The 26908-nt window shown below is 42.1% G+C and overlaps 1 protein-coding gene across 1 annotated transcript in view; it reads left to right on the top strand.

The window, feature by feature from the left end:
• Positions 1-406: 406 nt before the first annotated feature.
• Positions 407-26908, top strand: part of engase (endo-beta-N-acetylglucosaminidase) — a 74815-nt gene continuing 48313 nt past the window's right edge. Inside the window, exons 1-6 of the mRNA XM_063074404.1 lie at positions 407-534; positions 3786-3853; positions 9105-9309; positions 13456-13604; positions 17450-17604; positions 25379-25527. Of these exons, the coding sequence (XP_062930474.1) occupies positions 419-534; positions 3786-3853; positions 9105-9309; positions 13456-13604; positions 17450-17604; positions 25379-25527 (842 nt within the window). The 5' untranslated portion in view covers positions 407-418. The remainder of the gene's footprint in view (positions 535-3785; positions 3854-9104; positions 9310-13455; positions 13605-17449; positions 17605-25378; positions 25528-26908) is intronic.

The raw sequence follows: 26908 nt of genomic DNA, 5'->3' as shown, positions 1-26908 counted from the left end.
TGGTATATTCTATTCATAGAAGCAGGAGTCATATTTTCATATTATCATGAGATGTTAACTCTGATTCTCTCTCCATAGATTCTGTCTGACAGAATTTCCATATTTTCTGTTTCCATTTCATTTTCATTAGCAGTTTGCATGGCTGTGAATTTGGGTAAATCTATGTACTTTGTATTAAAGTATGGTTTTCTACCACCCTCTTTCAGCAAAGTAATTTAGTGTTTTAACCATTTTTATTAATTCTCCCAAGAGACTGTTCACTGCAGTATCAACGAGTTTGAAAATGAACTAGAAGTAAATTATCAGCAAAGTATTCTTTGCTATTTTTGACAGTTTTTGAGCAACGCGTTTCGAGGTGGTTTGGTGCAGATTGTCCCCAAAGAGCTCCGGTGGGATTCCCGGAAGAGCTGCCGAGAAGATGGAAAGCAAAGATGGGGAAAAAGAGATAGTTTCAGCTAAGAGAGCAGCAGAATTGGAGGTGGCAGCTGATACCGTGACTGGGGACGGCAGCAGGAAGAGCCTGAAGAGCAGCGAGTGAGTTGAGGAAAAAAGGCTGCAGGCACTGACTGTGGGATTGAGCACCGGCTGCAGGGATAACAGTGTTGCCGCCTGAATATGAACGATGTAGGAAGGGAGGAGTGGAGGGTGTGGTAAGGGGGTGGGTTTGTGATACGGCAGTGGGAAGGGGAAAGGGAGGAAGGGGGAGGGGAAGGGGAAGGGAGGAAGGGGGAGGGGAAGGGGAAGGGAGGAAGGGGGAGGGGAAGGGAGGAAGGGGGAGGGGAAGGGGGAGGGGAAGGGGGAGGGGAAGGAGAGGGGGAGGGGGGGAGGGGAAGGAGAGGGGGAGGGGGGAGGGTAAGGAGAGGGGGAGGGGGGGAAGGAGAGGGGGAGGGGGGGGTAAGCGGAAGAGAGGGGAGGGGGAGAGGGGGGAGAGGGGAGGGGGAGGGGAGAGGGGAGGGGAGAGGGGAGGGGAGGGGAGAGGGGGGAGGGGAGGGGAGAGGGGGGAGGGGAGGGGGGAGGGGAGGGGAGGAGGAGAGGGGGAGGGAGGGGGAGAGGGGAGGGGAGGGGGAGGGGGAGAGGGGAGGGGAGGGGAGGGGGAGGGGGGGAGAGGGGAGGGGAGGGGGAGGAGGGGAGGGGGAAGGAGAGGGGGGAGGGGAGGAGGGGGGGAGGGGAGGAGGGGGGAAGGGGGGAGGGGAAGGGGAGAGGGAAGGGGAGAGGGGAGGGGAAGGGGAGGAGGGGTAATGGGAAGGGGGGATGGGGAAGTGATGGGGAGTGGTACAGTTACGGATGGGTAAGGATGATACAGAAGGAGGAAGGGAGAAGGTGCGAGAGAAGGGTGCATGGTACGGAAGGAGAGAGGAGGGAGAAAGGGATGCAGGAGAGGGTGAAGAGTAAGGTACAAAAGAGTGGTGTATGGTACCAACGGGGGTGGTAGAGTGACAGGAAGGGTGTGGGTGATATGGGGTGAAGGAATAGGGGAGGAGAAGAGGGATGGTTCACCTACGAAAGGGCTGTGGGAGATAGCAATGAGGGTAGGAAGGGTGAGTGGTGCAGGAGGTGAGAAGGAAGAAGGGTGAAGGTGAAGGAGGGGTCGGGTAGTGTAGGAGACCAGGAGGGATGCATGATACAGTAAATGGTTTCTTTTGATGACTTACTCTGTTTATCTTGAGTGTTTAAATAAAATATAAAACCTATAGCAATTGTGCCATAAGACTACTATTGGCTGCCAGTATGTTTCATTAACCATGCAACCCTTTGAAACCTGTTTTTGCTCAGCATTTTCATTCAGTGTCCATGAAGTTCATTTCCTGTCCAATCAGTTGATTGGTACTATCCTTGAAGCCAGTCTAATCAAGATCAGTTAATTCAGCAGAGAATTGAATTTGAAATCTTGTCACCTTTTATTAATAAATCACTTAAGATTTAATTTAGTGTGAAATTTTGCAGCCCTGATGTTGTCATGGAACAAATGATTGTTTTGCACCTCAATGAGTAACTGCAGCTTAAATTTTGAATAACCAGAATGATAATTGTTTGATATTACACCACTGATACAATTAAAAAGGGATAGCCACTGAAGAAAACATCTGTTCGTGAAATTAAAGCATTTTGTTCAAAATTCGCTTCTTTAAAAAAAGCAAGATGTAACATCTGAGTCCTCTCAATGATTTTGTGTTTCTCTCTTATGTCTAAAATATAAGATGTAACACTCCCTAGCTCTTCCTGTGCTAAATCGATGACCTCATTGGTGCTGCTTCATGTACCCATGCTGAGCTTGACAATTTTATCAACTTTGCCTTCAGCTTCTACCCTGCCCTTAAGTTTACTTAGTCCATTTTTGATACCTCTCTCCTCTTTCTCGATCTCTCTGACTCCATTTCTATTTACCAATATCTTTTATAAACCTACTGACTCTCACAGCTATCTTGACTTGACTACTTCCCACCTTGTTACCTGTAAAAATGCCATTCCTTTTCCTGATTTCCCCTGTCTCCACCTCATTTGTTCCCAGGATGAGGCTTGACTTTCCTTTCCAAACATCAGGGCTGTCTTCCTTCTCCAAAGAACGGGGTTTGCCTTCCTCCACTTCCTGGACATCCATGCTTACGCCACCTTTCATCTGCCTTAACAGGGATAGAGTTCCTCTTGTTCTTACCTACCACTCTATGATGCCTCCACATCTAGCACATAATTCTCCGCAATTTCTGCCATTTTCAAAGGCGTCCTACCACCAAACACATCTTTACATACCCCCCCCACACTCTCTGCTTTCCAGAGGGATTGCTCCCTCCATGATTCCCTTGTCTATTTTTCCCTCCCCACTAACGTCCCTCCTGGCACTTATCCCCGAAATGTTCAGGGTCCAACCAGTCTTTCTAGGTGAGTCCGTCAGCGTCATCTATTGTACTGAGTGCTTCTGATGTGGCCCCCTCGACATCAGTGAGATTCAGTGTAGATTGGGGGCTGCTTTGCTGAGCACCTTCACTCCGTCTGCCACAAGGCGGATTTCCTGAAGGTCAACGATTTTAATTTCAATCCCCATTCCCATTCTGACTTGTCGGTCCATAGCCTCCTGTACTACCATAAAGAGGCCACTCTCAGGTTGGAGAAGCAGCAACTCATTCCGCCTGTGTGGCCCTAACTTGATGACTTTAACTTACAGTAATTTTTTGCCCCTTCCCCCTTCCCGTTCTGGCTCCCCTCTTATCTCCTCACCTGCCCCTGGTGCCTCTGCTCCTTCCCTATCTCCCATGATCCCCTCTCCTCCTGTCAGATTTCTTCTCCATGGATGCTGCCCGACCTGCTGAGTTCCTCCAGCGTGTTGTGAGTGTCGCTTTGATCCCAGCATCTGCAGATTATTCTGTGTTTAGATTTCTTCTCCTTCAGTCCTTCACCTTTTCCACCTATCAGCTCCCAGCTTCTCACTTCACCTCTCCCCCACCTTTCAAACTCCCCCCCCCCCACATCACCTTTTAGTTTGTAATCCTTCCCCTCTCCCCATCTTATTCTGGCTCCCTCCCCTCCCTTCCTTTCCAGTCCTGATGAAGGGTCTCGGCTCGAAACATAGACAGTTTATTCCTTTCCTGAGATGCTGTCTGATCTGCTGACTTCCTCCAGCATTTTGTATATGTTACTCGAGTTAATTATGTTCCTTGTATACTCAAATGGCTTTTCCAATATGAGTTTTTCTGTTCATTCACATGCCACGTGTAATTACCAACGGATTTTGGTTTAATGTGAAAGATCATAAACTTGCAATTTGTCATTCCTGCATATGTGTCTTGCAGAGTTGCTCTTAGTCCAGAGGGGCATCAAGTTGATCATGTGATTCAGTATGAAGCTCCTCCACTCCCCAGTAAGTATCTGTAACTTCAACAGAATGGCGGTGAAGCACAGTAATTTTGTGTGAACGACATAATTACACTCAAACATTAACAAGAGATTGTATTTGTGACCCTGTTTTTGATCATACAAAATCCACTTGAGAAACAGTGCTTATTTCGAATATTACCTGAGGTGAAGGAACCTTCATTCCTTTCCCGTTTGTTGCAACCAGTAAATATATTACCTGATATACTGTTAAATATTCAAGGTGCGGTGAACATACTGTCCAAATTGAACTGCTGTAAGAATATCTGTATGCTTCAGTTATATCGGTACTATCACGTACCTTGTAAGAATATTTGATCTTCTGAATAAACATATTTGATCTGATGAATGTCTATGTACGATATGTTTAGTGTATGGAATGAGCTCTTAAAATGGTGGCTAAAATGTAGGATCTGTAGCGGAAATAGTTTGTTTCCTTCTCCGTCTGTCAGTGACTCTGTCTTGAAGTCACATTACAAATTGTGGACAACAGTGGAATTGTGACTCAAGTTTCAGGCTCTAAACAGAAGTTATTTGTAAGGAAGAAATAACTTGCTGGCAATTTTAACATTAAATAAGTAATCTTTTGATGAGGTTTAGGGAATTGTTTTGAAAAATAAGGATGCTAGGCATCAGAATCAATGATTTAGAATAGATGGCATTTTTGGATTGTATCGGGGGAGGGGAACCAGAGTGTTAGAGCAGATAGTGAGGTGGAGGAGGATAAAGGTCATGCGAGAACTGCAAGTGTAGTGCATGGAGTAAAGCCAGATCTAAATTACAAAGAGGCTTTGATGAAAGGCGTGTAAAGGTAGTAAGGTAGAAGGGCTAAAGTGCATGTACCTCAATGCAAGAAGCATCAGGAACAAAGGTGATGAACTGAGAGCTTGGATACCTACATGGAATTATGATGTAGTGGCCATTACAGAGACTTGGCTGGCACCAGGGCAGGATTGGATTCTCAATATTGCTGGATTTCAGTGCTTTAAAAGGGATGGGGGGGCGGAGGGGAGGAGGGGTGGCATTACTGGTCAGGGATACTATTACAGCTACAGAAAGGGTGGGTAATGTAGAAGGATCCTCCTTTGAGTCAGTATGGGTGGAAGTCAGGAACAGGAAGGGAGCAGTTACTCTGTTGGGAGTATTCTATAGGCCCCCCGGTAGCAGCAGAGATTCCAAGGAGCAGATTGGGAGGCAGATTTTGGAAAGGTGCAAAAATAACAGGGTTGTTATCATGGGTGACTTTAACTTCCCTCATATTGATTGGCACCTGATTTGTTCCAATGGTTTAGATGGGGCAGAGTTTGTTAAGTGTGTCCAGGACGGATTCCTGTCACAGTATGTTGACAGGCCGACCGGGGGAATGCCATACTAGATCTAGTATTAGGTAACGAACTGGGTCAGGTCGCAGATCTCTCAGTGGGTGAGCATCTGGGGGACAGTGACCACTGGCCTTTAACATTATCATGGAAAAGGATAGAATCAGAGAGAACAGGAGAATTTTTAATTGGGGAAGGGCAAATTATGAGGCTATAAGGCTAGAACTTGCTGGTGTGAATTGGGATGAAGTTCTTGCAGGGAAATGTACTATGGACATGTGGTTAATGTTTAGGGATCTCTTGCAGGACGTTAGGGATAAATTTGTCCTGGTGAGGAAGATAAAGACTAGTAGGGTGAAGGAACCATGGGTGACAAGTGAGGTGGAGAATCTAGTCAGGTGGAAGAAGGCAGCATACATGAGGTTTAGGAAGCAAGGATCAGATGGGTCTATTGAGGAATATAGGGTAGCAAGAAAGGAGCTTAAGAAGGGGCTGAGGAGAGCAAGAAGGGGGCATGAGAAGGCCTTGGTGAGTAGGGTAAAGGAAAACCCCAAGGCATTCTTCAATTATGTGAAGAACAAAAGGATGACAGGAGTGAAGATAGGACCAATTAGAGATAAAGGTGGGAAGATGTGTCTGGAGGCTGTGGAAGTGAGTGAGATCCTCAATGAATACTTCTGTTTGGAACTTGATGATGGTGAGGATAATATGAGTGAGGTTGATGTTCTGGAGCATGTTGATATTAAGGGAGAGGAGGTGTTGGAGTTGTTAAAATACATTAGGATGGATAAGCCCCTGGTGCCTGACGGAATATTGCTGAGGCTGCTCCACGCGGTAAGGGAAGAGCTTGCTGAGCCTCTGGATAGGATCTTTCTGTCCTCGTTGTCCACGGGAATGGTACCGGAGGATTGGAGGGAGACGAATGTTGTCCCCTTGTTCAAAAAAGGTAGTAGGAATAGTCTGGGTAATTATAGACCAGTGAGCTTTATGTCTGTGGTGGGAAAGTTGTTGGAAAAGATTCTTAGAGATAGGATCTCTGGGTATTTAGAGAATCATGGTCTGATCAGGGACAGTCAGCGTGGCTTTGTGAAGGGCAGATCGTGTCTAACAAGCCTGATAGAGTTCTTTGAGGAGGTGACCAGGCATATAGATGAGGGTAGTGCAGTGGATGTGATCTATATAGATTTTAGTAAGGCATTTGACAAGGTTCCACACGGTAGGCTTATTCAGAAAGTTAGAAGGCATGGGATCCAGGGAAGTTTGGCCAGGTGGATTCAGGATTGGCTTGCCTGCAGAAGGCAGAGGGTGGTGGTGGAGGGAGTACATTCAGATTGGAGGATTGTGACTCGTGGTGTCCCACAAGGATCGGTTCTTGGAGCTCTACTTTTTGTGATTTTTATTAACGACCTGGATGTGGGGTGGGTTGGCAAGTTTGCAGACGACACAAAGGTTGGTGGTGTTGTGGATAGTGTAGAGGATTGTCACAGATTACAGAGAGACATTGATGGGATGCAGAAGTGGGCTGAGAAGTGGCAGATGGAGTTCAACCCGGAGAAGTGTGAGGTGGTACACTTTGGAAGTCCAAACTCCAAGGCAGAGTACAAAGTGAATGGCAGGATACTTGGAAGTGTGGAGGAGCAGAAGGATCTGGGGGTACCTGTACACAGATCCCTGAAAGTTGCCTCACAGGTAGATAGGGTAGTTAAGAAAGCTTATGGGGTGTTAGCTTTCATAAGTCGAAGGATAGAGTCGCGATATAATGATGCAGCTCTATAAAACTCTGGTTAGGCCACACTTGGAGTACTGTGCCCAGTTCTGGTCGCCTCACTATAGGAAGGATGTGGAAGCATTGGAAAGGGTACAGAGGAAATTTACCAGAATGCTGCCTGGTTTAGAAAGTATTCTTTATGATCAGAGATTAAGGGAGCTAGGGCTTTACCCTCTGGAGAGAAGGAGAATGAGAGGAGACATGATAGAGGTAAACAAGATATTAAGAGGAATAGATAGAGTGGACAGTCAGCACCTCTTCCCCAGGGCATCACTGCTCAATACGAGAGGACATGGCTTTAAAGTAAGACATGAGAAGTTCAAGGGGTATATTAGAGGAAGGTTTTTTACTCAGAGAGTGGTTCGTGCGTGGAATGCACTGCCCGAGTCAGTGGTGGAGACAGATACACTAGTGAAATTTAAGAGACTACAAGACAGGTATATGGAGGAATTTCAGGTGGGGGGTTATATGGGAGGCAGGGTTTAAGGGTCAGCACAACATTGTGGGCCGAAGGGCCTGTACTGTGCTGTACTGTTCTATGTTCTATGTTCTATCTTAATATTACGTAAGTAATAACTAGTTGTATCCATTACCTGAGTGAAGAACCAGATTGAAATAGTTGAATAATTTGATTTGTAATGGGTGATAGTTTGAAATTCTTTTAAATTAGTTAATTATTTTCCTGATTATTAGATAATCTGTATTTTGTCCCCTCTCTTTGCTGATCTGAAGGGCCCTGGGTCCATTCTTCATATCACTCCCAATGCATGGCCCCTTGTCCTCCTTTACCTTCATCTCCAAGTTTGTGAAGAGATACATCTGGCTGTGAGTAATATTCACACGGAATTTAACTTAATCAAGGAATGGTGCTGACAGCGAGGTGCTTGTGGTTGAGGAAGAGGTGGGACTGAAAGAAAGGTACTTGGGCCGCCCTGGGGTTAGTTGAATAGGGAGGAGAAATATGTCCAAGCAAGTGTCCAGCTACACTCATCTCATTATTATTTTTCCCATCTTCTCATCAACTGCCCTCAGATTCTACCATTCAGCTACCACCAGTTACTAACTTCCATGCCTTTGAGACGTGTGAGGAAACGGGAGAATCCAGATCAACACACACAAAATGGTGGGGGAGCTCAGAGGGTCAGGCACCATCTATGGAGAGAAGTGAACAATCTACGTTTCGCCACATCAAACCCACGTGATCACAGGAAGAACATGCAAACTCCACAAGAACAGTGGCCGAGCTCAGGATTGAACTTGGGCCTCTGGCGCTGTGTGACGTCAGTACTAGCTGTGCCCGTTCTGTGCTGTGAATGTGATTTGCTTGGCTGACGGTAAGCAGAAGAGATGAGGACTAACCAATCAGGAGGGATGGACTAAGGGGGTATAAATACCACCGGACTAGACGTGCCCAGGCATCTTCTCTGCTGAAGATGGCAGAGTTTTGTCATTGAAACATCGATCTTAATTGATACCTGTAGCTGGCATGAAACCCGAGAAGAGTGTATTCATCGTATACGCCGAGAAAGCACTAGATCCTTTTTCAGAAGAGGTTCTGTATTTGCTGGAAATCCAGAGTAACACATACAAAATGGAGGAGGAACACCATTGGAGGAAATGTTGGAAGTCAGGCAGCATCTATGGAGGGGAATAAAGAGTTGATGTTTTGGGCTCATACCCTTCATCAGGACTGGAATGTCACCCTTACACCAGCTGCTGTGTCCTGGTGGCATTTGGGACAAGTTTCTCCAATCCGAGGAGCAGAAACAGGAACATTTTGAAGAAATCTGACCTGTGATGGAAATCCATGTATTGTGAATTTCTGAGCTACTTGCATTTGAAATGTTGTTGTCTTTGAATTTGTTTAACTTCAAGGGCTGGAAGGTTGAGAAAATGCATTTGTTTTCTAGGCCGAATATATTCAGCTCTTTTCATGAAGTAAGATTGTATCCAATAGAGAAAAGAAACTTTAATATTGTATGGGCAATGCCTAAAGCCTGGTTCAAGGACATTGTGCTTGCAGGTCACCTCATCCTGGTCTTGATGTATTGCTATGAATTTTAATAAATCATTCTAGTGTTTAAGGTGTACTGCCATGTGTAAATTAGAGATAAGGCTACTAATTGTTTTGAATTCTTTGTTACGTGTAGGCTTTTGCTACGACCCTGACACCACTGTACCAGTCAGCTTTTACATTCCATCACTCGAGCAACTGAAATTGTGGCAGCCCTCTATTCAAGACGATCAATTCAACAGAGCCGTTATCCCCTTAGCTCCGCGACAGCCTCCTCTGCAGTGTAATCGGCCAAGGACGCTGGTCTGTCATGATATGGCTGGCGGATACCTGAGTGACAGGTGCGTCTGTAAACATACCATGTCTGGTCATTGGCCTGAGAGTGAGTGTGTAATTCACTTCGCACTGTTTTATAGTGAACCCAAGTAATCTGTCCCTTAACACAAAAATGGATTGTTATGGTGGTGTTGATAACGTCGGTGATTTTATATTAATCTGCATGACTAATATGTAGCGTCATAAAGCACTACAGCACAGACGCAGGCCCTTCGGCCCACCTAATCAGTACCAAACTAGTTCCATCGACCACATCTGGACCATACCCCTCCCATCCAGGTACTTATTCAAATTTTTCTTAACTGCTGCTATTGAACCCGCATCTACCACTTCCGTTGATGGCTGGTTCCACACTCTGTCCACCGAGTGAAGACGTTCCTCCTCCGGTTCCCCTTACATATTTCACCTTTCACCCTTAACCTCTCATTCTAGCCTTACACAACCTCAGTTAAAAAAAAAAGCCTGTTTGTATTTACCCCATCTATACCCCTCATAATTTACCTCTATCAAATCATTCTCCTACACTCCAGGAGGAAAAAGTCCTACCTCATTCAACCTTTCTTCAGAACTTGTGTCCTCAAGTCCCGGCACCATACTTGTAAATTTTCTCAGTACTCTTTCTACCTTATGTAGGTGATCACCTTTCATGTAGGTGATCAGAAATGCCACACAATATTCAAGTTCAAGTTTAATAGTCATTCAACCCTGCATGAATTCCCATGAATGCAGTCAAACGAATCAGCATTACTCCAGGGCCAAGGTACAAAGCACAGTACCAACAATCACATACAGTGCAAGTCATACATAGCAGATGTAAGATGGCAGTAAAATACAGAAATATAGCGGAAGTCCTTGAGTCCATGAATGCTGCAGTAGTCCATAGTCAAACACAATGTAGCTGAGCTTCTGCTAAGTGAACTCTGGGAGGTATCACCGACTCCAGCATGGATGCCACGCCACTCTGTCTGTGGCCCTCCAGTGGAGCGCTCGGCTCCGATGTCTCCTTCGGGATGGCTGCAAGCGGGTGATTTGAGGCGTAGTCCTCACTACAATCCACGTTCACCAATAAACCAAGGAATTGGACTTGCAATATTCCACACCACCAACATCCAGCAAGGTCTTGTGATTTGGGGGAAAAAATGTTTAAAAAAGTTAATCACACCTTTTGTCGATCCTGTAGAAGCCGCTGAGTCAGACCATGCTGCTATCTAACAGGAAGTCCTGACTGGATAGATTCTCCAAATTTGCGTCACCTACGTCTTATACAACATCAGCATAACATCCCAACTCCTGTACTTAATGCCCCAACTTATGAAGGCCAATGTGCCAACAGCTCTCTTTAGGACCCTATCAACCTATGATGCCACTTTAACGATATTATAGATCTATATTCCCAGATCCCTCTGTTCTATTGCAATCCTCAGTCCCCTGTTGCTCACTGTAACTTAGCTATGTTTGTGTGTAAATATTATTTTTGATATGTTCTCCTTAGTAATTTATCCAGTGGAATGTTGGTACCTCTGGCAAGGCCAGGAGTTATTGCCAATTTTTAATTTCCCTTGTGCTGAATAGCTACTGAGCCACTTCAGGAGACAGCAGGAGTCCTACCGAGGCCAAGCTGGGTAATGGTATAGTTTCAATCCTGAAGGAAATTGTAAACCTGATGGATGTTTATGGCAAACAACAGGAATTCTGCAGATGCTGGAAATTCAAGCAACACACATCAAAGTTGCTGGTGAACGCAGCAGGCCAGGCAGCATCTATAGGAAGAGGCGCAGTCGACGTTTCAGGCCGAGACCCTTCGTCAGGGGTCTCGGCCTGAAACGTCGACTGCGCCTCTTCCTATAGATGCTGCCTGGCCTGCTGCGTTCACCAGCAACTTTGATGTGTGTTGGATGTTTATGGCAGTCTGGTGAGTTCCTAATCCTGGTTATTAATATAGGTTTTCTTTATTTTTAAATGTACTTACCTAAATTTAAAGTTTCTAATTGTGGTGGTCAGATTTGAACTGCTGCCGTGTTGGTCCAGCCCTCTGGATTGCTAGTCCAATGACGTGCATATCGTGCAACAAGTTGCAATGAAATAACTTTACCTTTGAATTAGTGGAGTAAAGTAGGCAGTTAGTACGGACTTTTTGCTCAATGGCAGAGAGGAGAATTAAGAGCTCACTTAAGTGATATTAATAATGAACATTGTTGAAGGCAAGAGTGCATGTGTTTTTAGCTTGGGATAGTAGAGGAGGTGATTTCTATCAGGGTAGAGATTTTAAAGGGCTGGAGCAAGTGGAAATAGTTTATCAGTGTTTTTCCTTTTGAGGAGAAATATTGGATCTGTAGGTCCTTCAATGTAGGAAAAAAGGCAAAACTAACTGCTTGAGAGTTTCTTTTTAAAATCCAAAAACCTGAGGAATATAAATTTTTCTCTATACTTTCAAGAATTGAGTAAAATACTCTCCTTTACAGAAGGTTCAGACTTCTCTTTGCTGATTTACCTGTTGATTTTGTAAGGGACCTTTTTAATGTACCCTTGCTACGTACACAGCATTTCTTTACCTATTTTCTTACCTTGATTTGCAGCACACAGTGACCTCTGCAAACACCAGATATCCTAAAATATCCTCCCTTGCCATTTCAGTGCTTCACTCACCAAACAGTTTTTAAAAGAAAATCCAAACAATTCTTTACCCAATGGCCCAGAATTTCAAAGATGCACTTCATCCAGAGCATACTTTATTTTTGGAATACCTTTTTAAGAGGTATTTTTATAAAGTAATATTCATTTGGATTCTTCAGGCAAGAAATACTAATAAATTATAACTAGAATCTTCCTTGATAGGCAATAATTACAGTAAACACGAGGAAATCTGCAGATGCTGGAATTTCAAGCAAAACACATAAAGGTAGCTGGTGAACGCAGCAGGCCAGGCAGCATCTCTAGGAAGAGGTACAGTCGACGTTTCGGGCCGAGACCCCTCGTCAGGACTAACTGAAGGAAGAGCTAGTAAGCAGACGGTCTTTAGTATCGAGGTTTGGTAATAGATGGAGAAAAATACCTATGTTGTCATAGAGTCATAGAGTACCTTTGGCCCATCTGGTTTGTGCTTGCCTGGTCTTCAGTCTGATCCCTTCAATCTGCACCTGGATCATAGCTCTCTATGCCCCCCCACCCCTCAATCCATGTTCCTATCTAAACTTCTCCTAAATGTAACAAGTGAACTTGCATCTACCACTTATGATAGTAACTCCTTCCATACTCATACCACCCTCTGAGGAAGTTCCCCTCAGATTCCCTTTAAAAAGTTTTACCCTTCATCCTGAACCTGTGACCTCTAGTTCTGGAGACAAAAGCCTGCATGCATTCACCCTGTCTATGCCCCTCATAATCTTGTATACCTCTGTAAGATCTTCCTCCATTCTCCTACACTCCAGGGGATAACGTCCTAACCTGTTCATCCTTTCCCGATAACTCAGGTGCTTAAGTCCCAGCAACACCTTGTAAATTTACTCTTTCAATCTTGTATCTTTTCTCTAGGTAGGTGACCAGAATTGCACACAATACTCCAAATTTGGCTTCACCAATGTCTTATACAACTTATACATAACATCCTAACTCCTGTACTCAGTGCCTTGACTTAAGAAGCCCAAATGTGCCAAAAGCTCTTTATGAACCTCTCTGCCTGTCATACCACTTTCAAGGTATTAGGAATCTATATTCCCAAGTTTCCTTGTTCGAAGCCTTACCATAAGACACTGTATGTTTTACCTTGTTTCGTCCTTCCAAAGTGCAACATCTCACACTTACATGAATTAAAATCCACCTGCTATTTTTCAGCCCATTTCCCCAGCTGATTGAGATCACACTGCCAGCTTTGACAGCCTCCCTCATTGTCCACCACACCCCCAATCTTGGTGTCTTCTGCAGATTTGCTGATCACATGTGCCCTCCCATTGTGCTGCTGCCACTTACTTTGAAAAGAAAAACAATTCTACTTCCATTTTAATCCAAGGTAGCAATAGTGTTATTTGTCATATATTGCAGCTCCATGTTATCAAACAATGCAGTTATATGTTTAGATGCAGCATCATATCCATCTCAAATTTTCTCTTTAAACTCCTGACAGTTTTGGTGCTAATGCATTGCTTTATTTTCAGGTATATACAAGGCACGTCTGATGAGAATCCTTTCACCTTTTACCATTGGGTGTATATAGACATCTTCGTATACTTCAGTCACCAAATGGTGACAATCCCACCGGTCTGCTGGACCAATGCTGCACATAAACACGGTGTTGCTGTTCTAGGTAAATATTGATGGATTTCGCAACTAAAATGCAGCCGTGCATCACTTAGCCATAAAAGAACACGTTTCTCAATGTGAAGACAATAGTCATAGTAGTCATAGTCATACTTTACTGATCCTGGGGGAATTGGTTTTCATTACAGTTGCACCATAAATAATTAAATAGTAATAAAATGATAAATAGTTAAATAGTAATATGTAAATTATGCCAGTAAATCATGAAATAAGTCCAGGACCAGCCTATTGGCTCAGGGTGTCTGACCCTCCAAGGGAGGAGTTGTAAAGTTTGATGGCCACAGGCAGGAATGACTTCCTATGACGCTCTGTGTTGCATCTCGGTGGAATGAGTCTCTGGCTGAATGTACTCCTGTGCCCAACCAGAATATTATGTAGTGGATGGGAGAAATTGTCCAAGATGGCATGCAACTTGGACAGCTTGGACACAAAGGACTTGCAATTAAATGACATCTTATTGAGCTGTATTTAGTACAAGTATAATCCATTCAAAATGTAAAGTTGAGAACAATGGGCTCCCATAGAAAGCCATTTCTTATTTTAGTTGATTGGTGGATAAATAATAACCACAGGATACCAGGAGAAACTTCCCGATTCTTCAAAATATTTTTGTGGTGTCGTTTCTGTCAAAGGAAGAACAATAAGGCAATTCCTCTAAATTGGGAAGCAGTCCCTGAGAGCTGAGTGTAACATTAGCTTAGATTTTTGAGATTAGAAGCTAGAGTGTTACTAGTTGATCTAAAATTGGTCCAACTACTACTGAATTATGGCTGGCATGGTTCAGAGGGAATTTTTTTTCCCTTTGACTTTTAGCTTATTTTAATTGCTGTCTTCATGGACTGGAGTGCAATCTCTGAACCATTTTCAATGCAAACATTGGGTTGGAAGTTTTAATTTCTTTCCCAACTGACTGTAAATATCGCTGAGTGGTTCTAGTTATCTTCTTTAGATCTCTTGTACGGTACTCATTTTGATTTCTTTCTTTCTTTTTTTTCAAAAATCTTTTTATTAATTTTCAAAATTACAAACTCAATAACAAAGTTGGTACAGAGATTGGAAAAATGTTCATCAACATATATAAAATGAATTTTAAGTAACACAGATATAAAAGACTTCCAAACTCATAATGAGATTAAACATTAAAAAAGAAATAAAAAGAAAATATATATATAAACAAAAAAAAACCCCAAAAGAAAAAAAAGAAAAAAAAACCCCAAGGAAAAAAAAACAAAACAGGGCTAGACCAACAGCTTATATCGAACATGTTCAACAATGTCATTAACTCTGCTCCTCTCCTCATATAATTCAAGTTTAGAAAAAAGATTCGGAAAGGTCAGATTACATCATATGAAAATGTTGCATAAAAGGTTTCCAAGTTTCTTCAAATTTAACCGAAGGGTCAAAAATATCACTTCTAATTTTTTCCAGATTTAAACTTAATATGGTTTGAGAAAACCATTGGAATGTAGTTGGAGGATTAGTTTCCTTCCAGTTCAACAAAATAGATCTTCTCGCCATTAAAGTAACAAAAGCTATCATTCGACAGGCTGAAGAAGACAAAGATCTATGTTCTACCATTGGCAATCCAAAGATTGCCGTAATAGGATGGGGTTTTAAATCAAAGCATAGAATTGTTGAAATAATATCAAAAATGTCTTTCCAATATTTTTCAAAAGTGGACAGGACCAAAACATATGAGTTAAAGAAGCCACTTCAGAGTGACATCTATCACAAGTAGGGTTTATATGGGAATAAGAACGAGCTAGTTTATCTTTGGACATATGAGCTCTGTGTACTACTTTAATTTGTATTAAGGTATGTTTAGCACATATACAAGAAGTACTAACTAATTGAAAAATTTTTTCCCATTTCTCTGTAGGTAGGGAAAGCTGAAGTTCCCTTTCCCATTCATTTTTAATTTTATCAGATATATCTGGCTGTAATTTCATAATTATATCATAAATTATTGCTATTAATCCCTTCTGCAAAGGATTAAAGCCTAAAATTTTATCAAGAGTGCCAGAAGGATTGGAAGTCGGAAAGGTAGGCAACGTAATATTTAAAAAATTTCTTATTTGTAAGTATCTAAAAAAGTGGAATCTAGGCAAATCAAATTTCTCAGATAACTGCTCAAAAGACATAAAGCAGTTATCCAAAAATAAATCACGAAAACATATTATGCCTTTCGTTTTCCATATCAAAAAGGCTTGGTCCATTACCGAAGGTTGGAAAAAAAAATTAGACCTAATAAGACTTGATAACATAAATTTATTCAGGCCAAAAAATTTACGAAATTGAAACCATATTCGCAATGTATGTTTAACTATAGGGTTGAAGATTTGTTTATTCAGTTTAGATAGTGCAAAGGGCAATGAAGTTCCTAAAATGGAGGCTAAAGAAAACCCTTGTACAGAATGGCCTTCAAGGTTTACCCAATGTGGGCTTGGAGTTATATTCCAATCTTGTGTCCAAAATATTAAGTATCAGATATTAATTGCCCAGTAATAAAATCTTAGGACAGGCAATGCCAAACCACCTTCTTTCTTAGATTTCTGTAAGTTTTTTTTACTTAATCTGGGATTTCTATTTTGCCATATATAAGAAGAAATTTTAGAGTCAATAATATCAAAAAAAGATTTAGGAATAAAAATCGGTATCACTTGAAATAAATATAAAAATTTGGGTAAAATAATCATTTTAATAGCATTAATACGGCCAATCAATGATAGAGACAAAGGGGACCATTTGGTAATCAGTTGTTTAACCTGATTAATTAATGGTAAAAGGTTGAAATTGAATAGATCCTTATGTCTCTTAGTAATTTTAACTCCCAAATAAGTAAAATAATCAGTAATCAATCTAAATGGAGAATTTCTATAAATAGGAACCTGCATATTTAATGGAAAGAGTTCGCTCTTACTTAGGTTCAGTTTATAACCAGAAAAGCTACTAAACTGAGCAAGCAAAGTTAATACTGCCGGAATAGATTTTCCTGGGTTAGAAATATATAATAGTAGATCATCTGCATATAGTGATAATTTATGAGTCTCATTTCCACGAGTAATACCAAATATATTAGGGGAGTCACGAATGGCAATAGCTAACGGTTCCAAAGCAATATCAAATAGTAATGGACTAAGAGGGCAACCCTGCCTAGTACCGCAAAATAAATGAAAGAAGGGGGATATTTGGTTGTTAGTAAATACTGAGGCCGAAGGGGTAAAATATATCAGTTTAATCCAGGAAATGAATATCGGACTAAAATTGAATTTCTCAAGGGTATTAAATAAATATGCCCATTCAACTCTATCAAAAGCTTTTTCAGCATCCGATGAAACGACGCATTCTGGAATTTTGGGTGAAGGCGTATAAATGATATTCATTAATCTCCTAATATTAAAAAAAGAGTAACGATTTTTAATAAATCCAGATTGATCAGCAGAAATAATTTGGGGTAATACATTCTCCGATCTCGTTGCCAATATTTTAGAAAAAATCTTAGAATGCACATTCAGCAAAGATATAGGCCTATAAGATGCACATTTCAGTAGGATCCTTATCTTTTTTAATTACGGAAATAGAAGCTCGATAGAAAGATTGTGGTAATTTACCTATTGAAGCTGCATCCCTAAAAACGTTACATAGCCATTTTGATTTCTAACTTGAGAAAAAAAAGCATTATTGTACTATTGCAGAAATAATAGGGCATCTACATTTTAGCTAGGTATGCGGATTAGTACAACTTTAAATGTCTTTGCCCTGTGACTAAACAGGGAAAATTGTTACTATTTTGAAAGGCAAAGTGTTTTGATCCTTGTGTTTTGGTTACAGGAACTTTCATCACAGAGTGGAAAGATGGGGCTGCAATCTGTGAGGCATTCTTGGAAAATGAGGAGTCTTTCTGTGCATTGGTGGAGAAGCTTGTGATGATTGCACAGTACTTTCAGTTTGACGGATGGCTGATTAACATTGAAAATCACTTGAGTGTGAGTAAAGTGATTTATTTTGTACCAAGGTTGCAAATGGGCTGGTGCCACTTTAAGCTAGGCACCAAGGAAAGGGATGCAGTCAGTGGCTGTTGACCAAAGATGACGACTTTGCTCTTAACTAGTATTTAATTGATGGCATTTTCTGTTCATTTAGTGCCAGGCATCAGATAAATGATGTGGAAGGTTTGTGCAGGGTTGTGTGGAAGATGATGCAGGTAGAGGGTGGTGATAATGGGTGCACGTTTTAACTTTGTTAGCTTACGGTAGCTGCCATCGTAATATGCAGCTGTGCAGACTATCAGAAGTAGAAATCCCTCCCAGGTTCGTACATAGAGATACAAGAAGACAAAAGCTAATTTTTAGTCAGGGTGAGCAATAGCTTGGTCAGTCACAACACAATTTTGAGAAGTTCTAAAGAAAGAAAAGAAATAAGAGGTTACTCGAGGGGAATTCGGAGTGTGAAATCAAGATGGCTGACACTGGGACAATGGAGGGAGGAAGGTGCTTATGAGGCCAGGAATGTAGGCTTTGGCTTAATGTATATGGAGTTGAAGGGAATTACAAAGCATTAGGGAGGTAGTAAGAGACAAGATGATAGAAGGTAAATAAGGAACTAACAATGAATGGCTTTGGGAACTGAATAAGAGAGAGGCTGTTTGATTTGTGAGGAGTTGAAGCTTAGGAAGTCTGGCCCTTGAAGCAGAGTAAAGGTTTCCTGCAGTGAGGGAGATGGAGTTTATTTTTTGGCTGCTATGCTGCGCCTTCCGGTAGTAGCACAGATTTCCAGGCAGATTGAGAGCAAGCTGCCTCAAAGCTTTATAGCCAAGGAATTATGTGCAGATGCCAAATGATAGGGTTTAAAAAAAAACACGATGCATAAATATTCTAGTTAACGATTTAACTATAAATATCTGGCTTCTGTCAACAAATAGGATGTTTGTATTTCAACTTGAGCTGGTGTTCACTCAAGAGTCTATTTTGTGCAGAAGGGTACGATGCTTTGTTCCTGTCTTGTTCCTGCCTGCAGTAGTCAGCTGAATTTCTTCCAGGATATTTTGAGTCGCTCTCTGGATTTTAGTCTCGTTGTTGCTCATGGTTGTCAATTGAAAGCTTTGCACTGCAGAGCAGATTTTTAAAAGGCAGTCAGTTTTATGGAAGGGGATGTTTATGATGCCATTAGTTTGGGAGGAATTGGTACTTTTATTTATAGTCTGTAGATTAGTTCTCAAAATACTGTGTGATTTGAAATAGTGACGGGAGGTATATTTTAAAAGAAATCAAACTGCTGGTTGAAATGCTAGACCCGGCTGTTGTTGCAGCTGTTGGATTCTGTTGTTTCGTTTGCTCTTGGTTTAAGCATTGTGCTTTATTTTGTGGGCTGGATGGAGGGATGTTATGGAATCATAGAAAGTGTGTCATAAGGCCATATGACATAGGAGCAGAATTAAGCCACTCGGGCCATCGAGACTGCCCTGTCATTCTGTCATGGCTGATTTATTACCCTTCGCAACCCCATTCTCCTGCCTTCTCCCCGTAACCTTTGACACGTTATAGGAGGCCATTTGGCCTGTTGTGCCTGCGCCATTTGCAAAGGAGCTACTCACTGTTATCTCACTTTTCATCACTAGATTGAAAGCCTTGCAGGAATGCACATAAAGCTACTTGTTTAATATGATGAGGGTCTTTGGGTCTGCTGCTCTATTGGGTAGTGTGTCCCAGATCAACACAATGCTCTGGCTGGGAAAAGATGAACTATTCTATCCTCTCATCCTTAACGATTTTACATCTTTGCATCGTGGCTTGTGACCATCAGCCAAGGGAACTTGGTCCTTCTCTATTTTCTCTATCCTGGCCCTGCATAATTTTATTCACCAATTACAGCTCCCTTTGGCTTTCTCTCTTCCTGTAAAAATAAATCCCATTCTGTCCAGTCTTTCCTTGGAGTTTGATGTCAAATGCCTTACCAAAATTCATGTGGATTGCAGCAACCACAATGACGTCATTGATCCTCCTTGTTACCCCAAAAAGTTCATTCTAGTTAGGCCGATGAGTCCACCCCTCTATAAATTAATGATGACTGTCCATGATAAATCTGTGCCTTTCTAAATGAAAGTTTCTACTTCAATTTGCTTTTAATTTGCAATTAAAAAGCAAAGAACTGTAGATGCTTGTACCTGAATCAAAACAGGAAATACTCATTAATATTGGCAGCATCAGTGGAGAGTGCACTTGTCCTTATCAGCAGAATCTTGGTCTCTTGCTCAGAGTGTTTGCAGATCTGTAGTATGCTCCTAATAATGTGTGATTACTCCTTTTGTTCTGTTCTTTACGACAAGCCAAATATCACTTTTTTTTTAGATTATGAAGACACGCAGTCCTCTTTTACTGTCATTTAGTAATACATGCATTAAGAAATGATACAATATCTCCTCCGGTGTGATATCACAAAACACAGGACAGACCAAGACTAAAAAAACTAACAAAACTGCATAATGATAACATATAGTTACAACAGTGCAACAATACCATAACTTGATGAAGAAGTCCATGAGCACAGTAAAAAGTTCAAAGTCTCTCAAATGTCCCACATCTCACGCAGATGGGAGAAGGAAGAAAACTCCCTCTGCCATGCCCGACCACAATCCGTCTCTGAGTCATCCGAAAACTTCGAGCCTCCGATCAGCTCTCCGACACCGAGTACTGAGCACCATCTCTGTCCGAACGATTCAACTTCAATCTCGGTCGCCAACAGCAGGCAAAGCTGGGGATTTTGAGGCCTTCCCTCCGGAAGATTCCCAACCGCTCAGTAACAACAGCAGCAAACTGGCGTTTCAGAAATTTCTCCAGGTGTTCCTCTGTCCTTTCACGTCTGTCTCCATCAAATCAGAATTGTCCACGGCTCCTATTTAACGGATACGATATCATTTTTCACCAGAGGGCTGCGCACACGTGGCGCGCTGCTCTCTCTCCTTCCGCCTATAATCCTTATAGGATATCATTTCTTTTACAGCTGTAATTATTATTTAAACTAATTCTGCCAGTATCTTCCGCCTTGCCTGTAAACCAAGATGGTAATCAGGTATGTCCTGCCCTCCTTTAAGCTAATTGTATTACAATGTGACTGGATCAAGTTCAAGCTTGCTGCCATTCAACGGTATGCATGTGTACCACCAAATGAAGTAACGTTCCTCTGGACCAAGGTGCACAAAACAGTACATATAACTCACGCACAACACTTAAGGTAATATTACCACAAATACTTTAACAAATAATAAAGTTTAAAAGGTAACCAGTATAACACTTCTGGCGCTTCGTACATGGTGAGACCTGGGTGCTGGCAGAGAGTTCAGTAGTCTTATGGCCTGGGGAGAGGAGCTGTTTCCCACCTTAACAGTCCTTGTCCTCATGCTGGGGTACCTCCTGCCTGATGGTAGATTATTGGACGGATGGAAGGGATTATTGACACTTGTAGTCAAGTGCCTTGCAATTCCCTTGCAGTGCCCTGGTCGAGGCACGCTCAATGGTTCTGCTGTAAAAATTAGTGAGAATGTGGGGAGGGGTGGCGGAGCCTCACTCACCTCTGTCTCCTCAGGAAGAGGAGACACTGCTGTGCTTTCTTGTCTAAAGAGGTGGTGTTGAGGGACCAATGCGATTGTCCATTATGAGCACTCCCAGGAACTTTGTGCTCCGAACGCTCTCCACGGAGGAGTTGTTTATGTGTAGTGAAGAGTGGTTAGTTTGCACCTTCCAATATCCCCTCTTTGATCTAGACCTTGTTGAGACTCAAATTGTTGTGCTCGCACCATTTAACCTGCCGCTCTTCCTCCTCTCTGTGTGCCGTCTCCTGGTCGTTGTCGATGGAGCCAGCCACTGCTGTGTCATCGGCGAATTTGGTGATTCTGTTTGAGCTGGATCTAGCAGTGCAGTCATGCGTCAGCAGCGTGAACAGTGGGCCGGGCTCGCAGCCCGAGGGGGTGCCGGTGCTGTGCGTGATGCAGCTTGGGGATAGAGCGAAGTGCGAATGTTAGTCGTGAAGGCTACAGTCCAGGAATTGGTGAAGGAGGCACAAATCAAAAGCATCTGCAGTCTCTGTTGTGTCAAAAGAACAGAAGCTGTTTTCTCTTTTATTTTGGTGAAGGACCATTGGCATGCCTTGCAGCATGGTGCTTATTGTACATGTCAGCTGTAGCTCAATTGGTAGAACTTGTGTTTTAAGTCAGCAGGCTATTTGTTTAAGTTCCACTCTGGAGACTAGAACTTAAAAACTCAGACTGTCACTCTAGTGGAGATCTGAAGGAGTGCAGCACTCTTGGATGTGTCGTCTTTTGGTTAAGATGTTACATTTTTCATTGTACGTTAAAAAAAATCTAACCCTAATTGAAAGAGGTATAAAATATTCATGCCCCATGCCATTGCAAGTTTTTATCTCTCAACCAGCATTACAGACTACATCGTCACTACATGGAAGGATGTTTTGTGCAAATTGGTTGCCATGTTTGTGACACTGAGAATATTAGCTGCATCTCAACAATACCTCCATGTTTGTAAGTTGCTCTGTAACACTCTGTAGAGGACATGAAAGGTACAATATAAATGTATTCCTTTGTTTCTACTAAGCACAGTGACTTGTTATAAGGTTTGGCTCAGTAGTTTTCACTGTCAGCACTGAGTCTAAAAGTTAGGGATTAAATTCCCACTTCAGTAACAAGAACACATGATCCTTGCTGGCATGCAATGTTGAGCTATTGGTAGGCTGATCTTTCAGCTGAGATATGGAACTCCTGGAGAGGGAGAGTTTTGAAGAAAAATTGCTGTCCGACTGTGCTGCTATAATTTATCTCCCAGTTAGTGAGATACGTGTCTAAGTAATTTAAAATAGATTATTTGGTCATGTATCTCAATGCTGGTTGTGTGAGCTAGCTGCTGCATTTCTTGCATTAAATTAGTTACTCTGCAATCTAAAAGATTGAAAGTTTTGATAGTGAAAGAAAGTACAAAATAACCCAAATACTTTACTGTGTTTATTTAGACATGAAACAATGGATGGGCGATTAATTACTATGCCTTTTGAATTGTGCCCAAGTTTGCTGTGAAGTTGTGTACAGTCTAGTGGTCTCAAACTTGAACTTGCTGTACAATTTTAATCGACTTTTTACCTATCAAAATCCTTGGTGAATAAGAATTAGAATTTTTAGAAAAGACCTTTAGTGCACTGAACCTGAATATAGCAGGCAAATGGATTTAGTTCAGTTCATTCCTGACCTTTTGAATGATGGAGTGACCTTTTGATCCATTCTTTCTGTTTCTTGAGCTGTTTTCAATGCTGGCATTTCAGGATTGGATTCTAGCACTGCATATCTGTTTGATGTTAATGAATATTTTTACTTGTGCTTTGAAAACTCATCCTGTTTTATGTTGTCCGTTAGTTCTTTGTGTGTGTCACTGAAAGAGAAAAATAAGTAATTGTTTCCTAGTTGACCCACTGAGTTCCACCAGCAGATTTGTTTGTTGCTTCAGATTCCTGACCCGATGGGTTTTCTCCCCCAGCAGATTGTTTATTGTTCCAGATCCCAGCATCTGCAGTGGCTTGTGTGGCTCTAGTTGCTTCCTTATTTGGAATCTTTGCATCTCGATCTTTGATCTCCCCAAATTAATAGTCTGCAGGCAATCATGACCCAAATTGAGTTCTACAGCATTAGCAATTTCTGTTAGAATGAATTGCGTGTCCCAGAGTTCATGATTGCCATTCTTTCCCTTACTGAGCAGTGACTGGTATTATTATAATGCAGTCCAATAAAATAAAAATACTGATTAAATGGATATCAAATAGTCTCCAATCACACTGACAGTCATAACAGGTCTGAGTAGAAATTTTACACATAGGGATACAGCAGACCCAATTACATTTTAATAACTGGAATTTTGTTTTAATAACTGTGCCACTGTTAGCTCAGCTTGTGTTATTTACCAGAGGTGTCATTTATTTTGAAAGTCTTGGCGTCCTTGTTTAATAGGAGTCCCACTTGAATGGCGAGGGTGGCGGGGTGGAGTTGCCAAAGGAGGTGCATGCACGGTGCTCATTCCCTCCGCCTGCGTGTAGGTCATCTTTGGGCAAGGTGCAGTACCTGCTTAGCGTCCCTCCCCCACTGATCAAGGTCACGTGAAGCCATAGGAGCAGGTGGTGGACGGTCGTACCAGCAGCTGTCACGTATCACAAGTCCTGGTTATGCGGCCACTGACGTTAGGCAGACAACCTCTGAAGAGTATTGATAATGGCTGGGGTCACCTGTCTTCTAAAGACACTGCCCAGAAGAAGGCAATGTCAAACTATTCTGTAGAAAAAAAATTGCCAAGAACAATTATAGTCATAGACCATGATCACCCATGTCATACGACGTGGCACATCATGGTGACAATGATCTGTACTTTTATTTTAAAAAGCTACCTGGTCATTACAAAGTTCAAAGTAATTTTATTATCAGAGTATGTATATGTCGCCATATGCTACCTTGGGACTCATTTTCTTGCAGGCATTCACAGTAAAACAAAGAAATACAGTAAAATCAATGAAAATCTACACACAAAGACTGACAAATAACCATTGTACAAAAGAAAAAAGACTGCAAATATATATATAAAAAAAATAGTACTGAGAGCATGAGTTGTAGAGTCCTTGAAAGTGAGTCAGTCGGTTGTGGAATCAGTTCAGACTTGAGGTGAGTGAAGCTATCCATGCTGGTTCAGGAGCCTGATGATTGTACGGTAATAACTTTTCCTGAACCTGGTGGTGTGGCACCTGAGGCTCCTGTACCTCCTTCCCAATGGCAGCAGCGAGAAGAGAGCGTGGTCTGGACGGTGGTCACTCTTGATGGTGCATGCTGCTTTCTTATGGCAGCACAACTCGTAGATGTGCTTGGTGGCGAGGGCCTTGCCTGTGGAGTATCCACCACTTTTTGAAGGCTTTTCCAATCTTAGGCTTTGATGTTTTCGTACCAGGCCATGATGCAACCAGTCAGGTTACTCTCCACAGTGCATATATAAGGAAGTTTGTCAAAGTTTTAGATGACATATTTAATCAGCCCAAACTTCTAATTAAGTAGAGGCATTGGCGTGATTTCTTTCTAAGGACACATGCTGGTCCCAGGACAGATCCTCTAATATGAAAACACCGAGGTATTTAAAGATACTGGCCCTCTGCACCTCTAGTCTTCTAATGAGGGCTGGCTCATGTATCTCTGGTTTCTTCCTCCTGTGGTCGATAATCAGCTCTTTGGTCATTTTGACGAGAGAATCCAAAAGGTTAATTTAAAAATAATGCTGTGCTATGCGATACGGCAGTCAATGTTCTACAGCAGAGCTGTTAATGGAGAAACAACGTTCCATGCTGAGAGCTCCTCTGCCTTGCTTATCTCATTGCCTGTTTGGAATGAGACAAGTCTGCAGTACACAGTGGGTGCATAAACTTGAATAACAAGAAACAAATCTGATGGCCCTTGTGATGCATCAATTACATTATTTTCCCTTCTCAAAGCTTTCACTACTTTTAAATACCCAGAAGTATACTTGAAGTTCAAAAATGTAATAGGAAGTCTTGAAATCCATTCTTGGTTCAGGCAGATATAATTGTGCAGCAAGGGAGGTCCTAGTGAATTTAAGGTACAAAGTTGCACACTTTCAATTCCAAAATATTTAGTATCCTTAAGAAACCAATGAAGTCAACTAAGAGATTACCATGCATGTCTAATATGATTTTTTTTCCTACATATTTCAGCCCACTGCAGTAAAGAATACGCCCAAGTTTCTTCGTCATTTACGCACCAGGATGCAGCAAGCTGTTCCTTGGAGCCTGGTTATCTGGTACGATAGTGTGCTGGAGACTGGTGTTCTTCAGTGGCAGAACGAGCTGAATGAGCAAAACAAGTAAGTGGGAATCATCTGTATAATAGTTAACTTGCTACTGGAATAGTATTTGATCATTATCTTGTACAAGTGTTCCAATAGTTCTAAATTCTGTCCGACCTATCCCTACTTGCAGAAATCAATTTTGATTTTGGCCTGGATCAAAATGCATCATGATCTGCACAGGGCATTGTACAAAATATCAGATCATGAGGCATCGGAGCAGAGTTAGGCCATTCAGCCCATCAAGTCTGCTCCGCCATTTGATCACGACTGACCCATTTCCCTCTCAACCCCATTCTCCTCCCTTCTCTCCATAACCTTTCATGCCCTGACTTTCAAGAATCCATCAACCTCCACCTTAAATACACTCAATGACTTGGCCTCCACAGTTGTCAGTGGCAACGAATTCCACAGATTCACGGCCCCCAGTTAAAGAAATTCCTCCTTGTCTCCGTTCTCAAGGGACGCCCCTCTATTCTGAGGTTGTACCCTCTGGTCCTAGACTCCCCCCACTACAGGAAACATTCTCTCCACATCCACTGTGTCTAGGCCTTTCAATATTCAGTAGGTTTCAATGACATTTCCCCCCTCATTCTTCTAAATTCCAGCAAGTACAGTGAATTAGGGCTTGATAAAATAAGATTTTTGGTTGTGTTATCCAAGATTTTGTATGCTGATTCAGTTTTGGTGGGGTAAACCAAGCAAAACCTCTGCAAAGTCTGAGTTGTGTGTTCTGGGAAATCCCCCTGCATTGAAAGAGTGAAGCATGGAATACCTCACAATGGCATCCATTGATTTGCAGCCTATATCTAGATGTACCTGCTGGGATTTTTATTTGTCCAGTGAATTTAATAAGCTACTTGCACAGAAATAGATTTTGAAAACATCTATGGAGTCTAAATCAGTATGCCATGAAGGGGACCTCTCTAGACAGGTTAAGGTAGGTTCTCTAAATATATTATTTATCTGGCTTTCCCATTTGAACTAGATAGTGGATATGGAGAGGATGTTTCCTATCGTGGGAGAGTCTAAAGACCAGAGGGCACAGACTCAGAATAGATGGACGTTCATTTAGAACAGAGATGAGGAGGAATTTCTTTAGCCACAGGGTGGTGAATCTGTGGAATGCATTGCCACAGACGGCTGTAGAGGCCAATTCAATGGATATATTTAAAGCAGAGATTGACAGGTCCTTGATTAATCAGGGCATCAAAGGTTAAGGGGAGAAGGCAGGGGAATGGGGACAAGAGGAATAATATATTAACCATGATGGAATGGTGGAGCAGATCCGAGGGACTAACTGGCTTAATTCTGCTCCTATGTCTTATGGTCTTAAGCAACTCAACAGTAACAGCTTTTACTACCTATACCTTTTCTCTAGCAGCCTGATCTCATCCAG

The sequence above is a fragment of the Mobula hypostoma genome, chromosome 22, assembly GCF_963921235.1.
Source record: "Mobula hypostoma chromosome 22, sMobHyp1.1, whole genome shotgun sequence".
Lineage (NCBI taxonomy): Eukaryota > Metazoa > Chordata > Chondrichthyes > Myliobatiformes > Myliobatidae > Mobula > Mobula hypostoma.
Note: the sequence above shows the minus strand (reverse complement) of the source record. Positions and strands in the feature narration are given on the sequence as shown.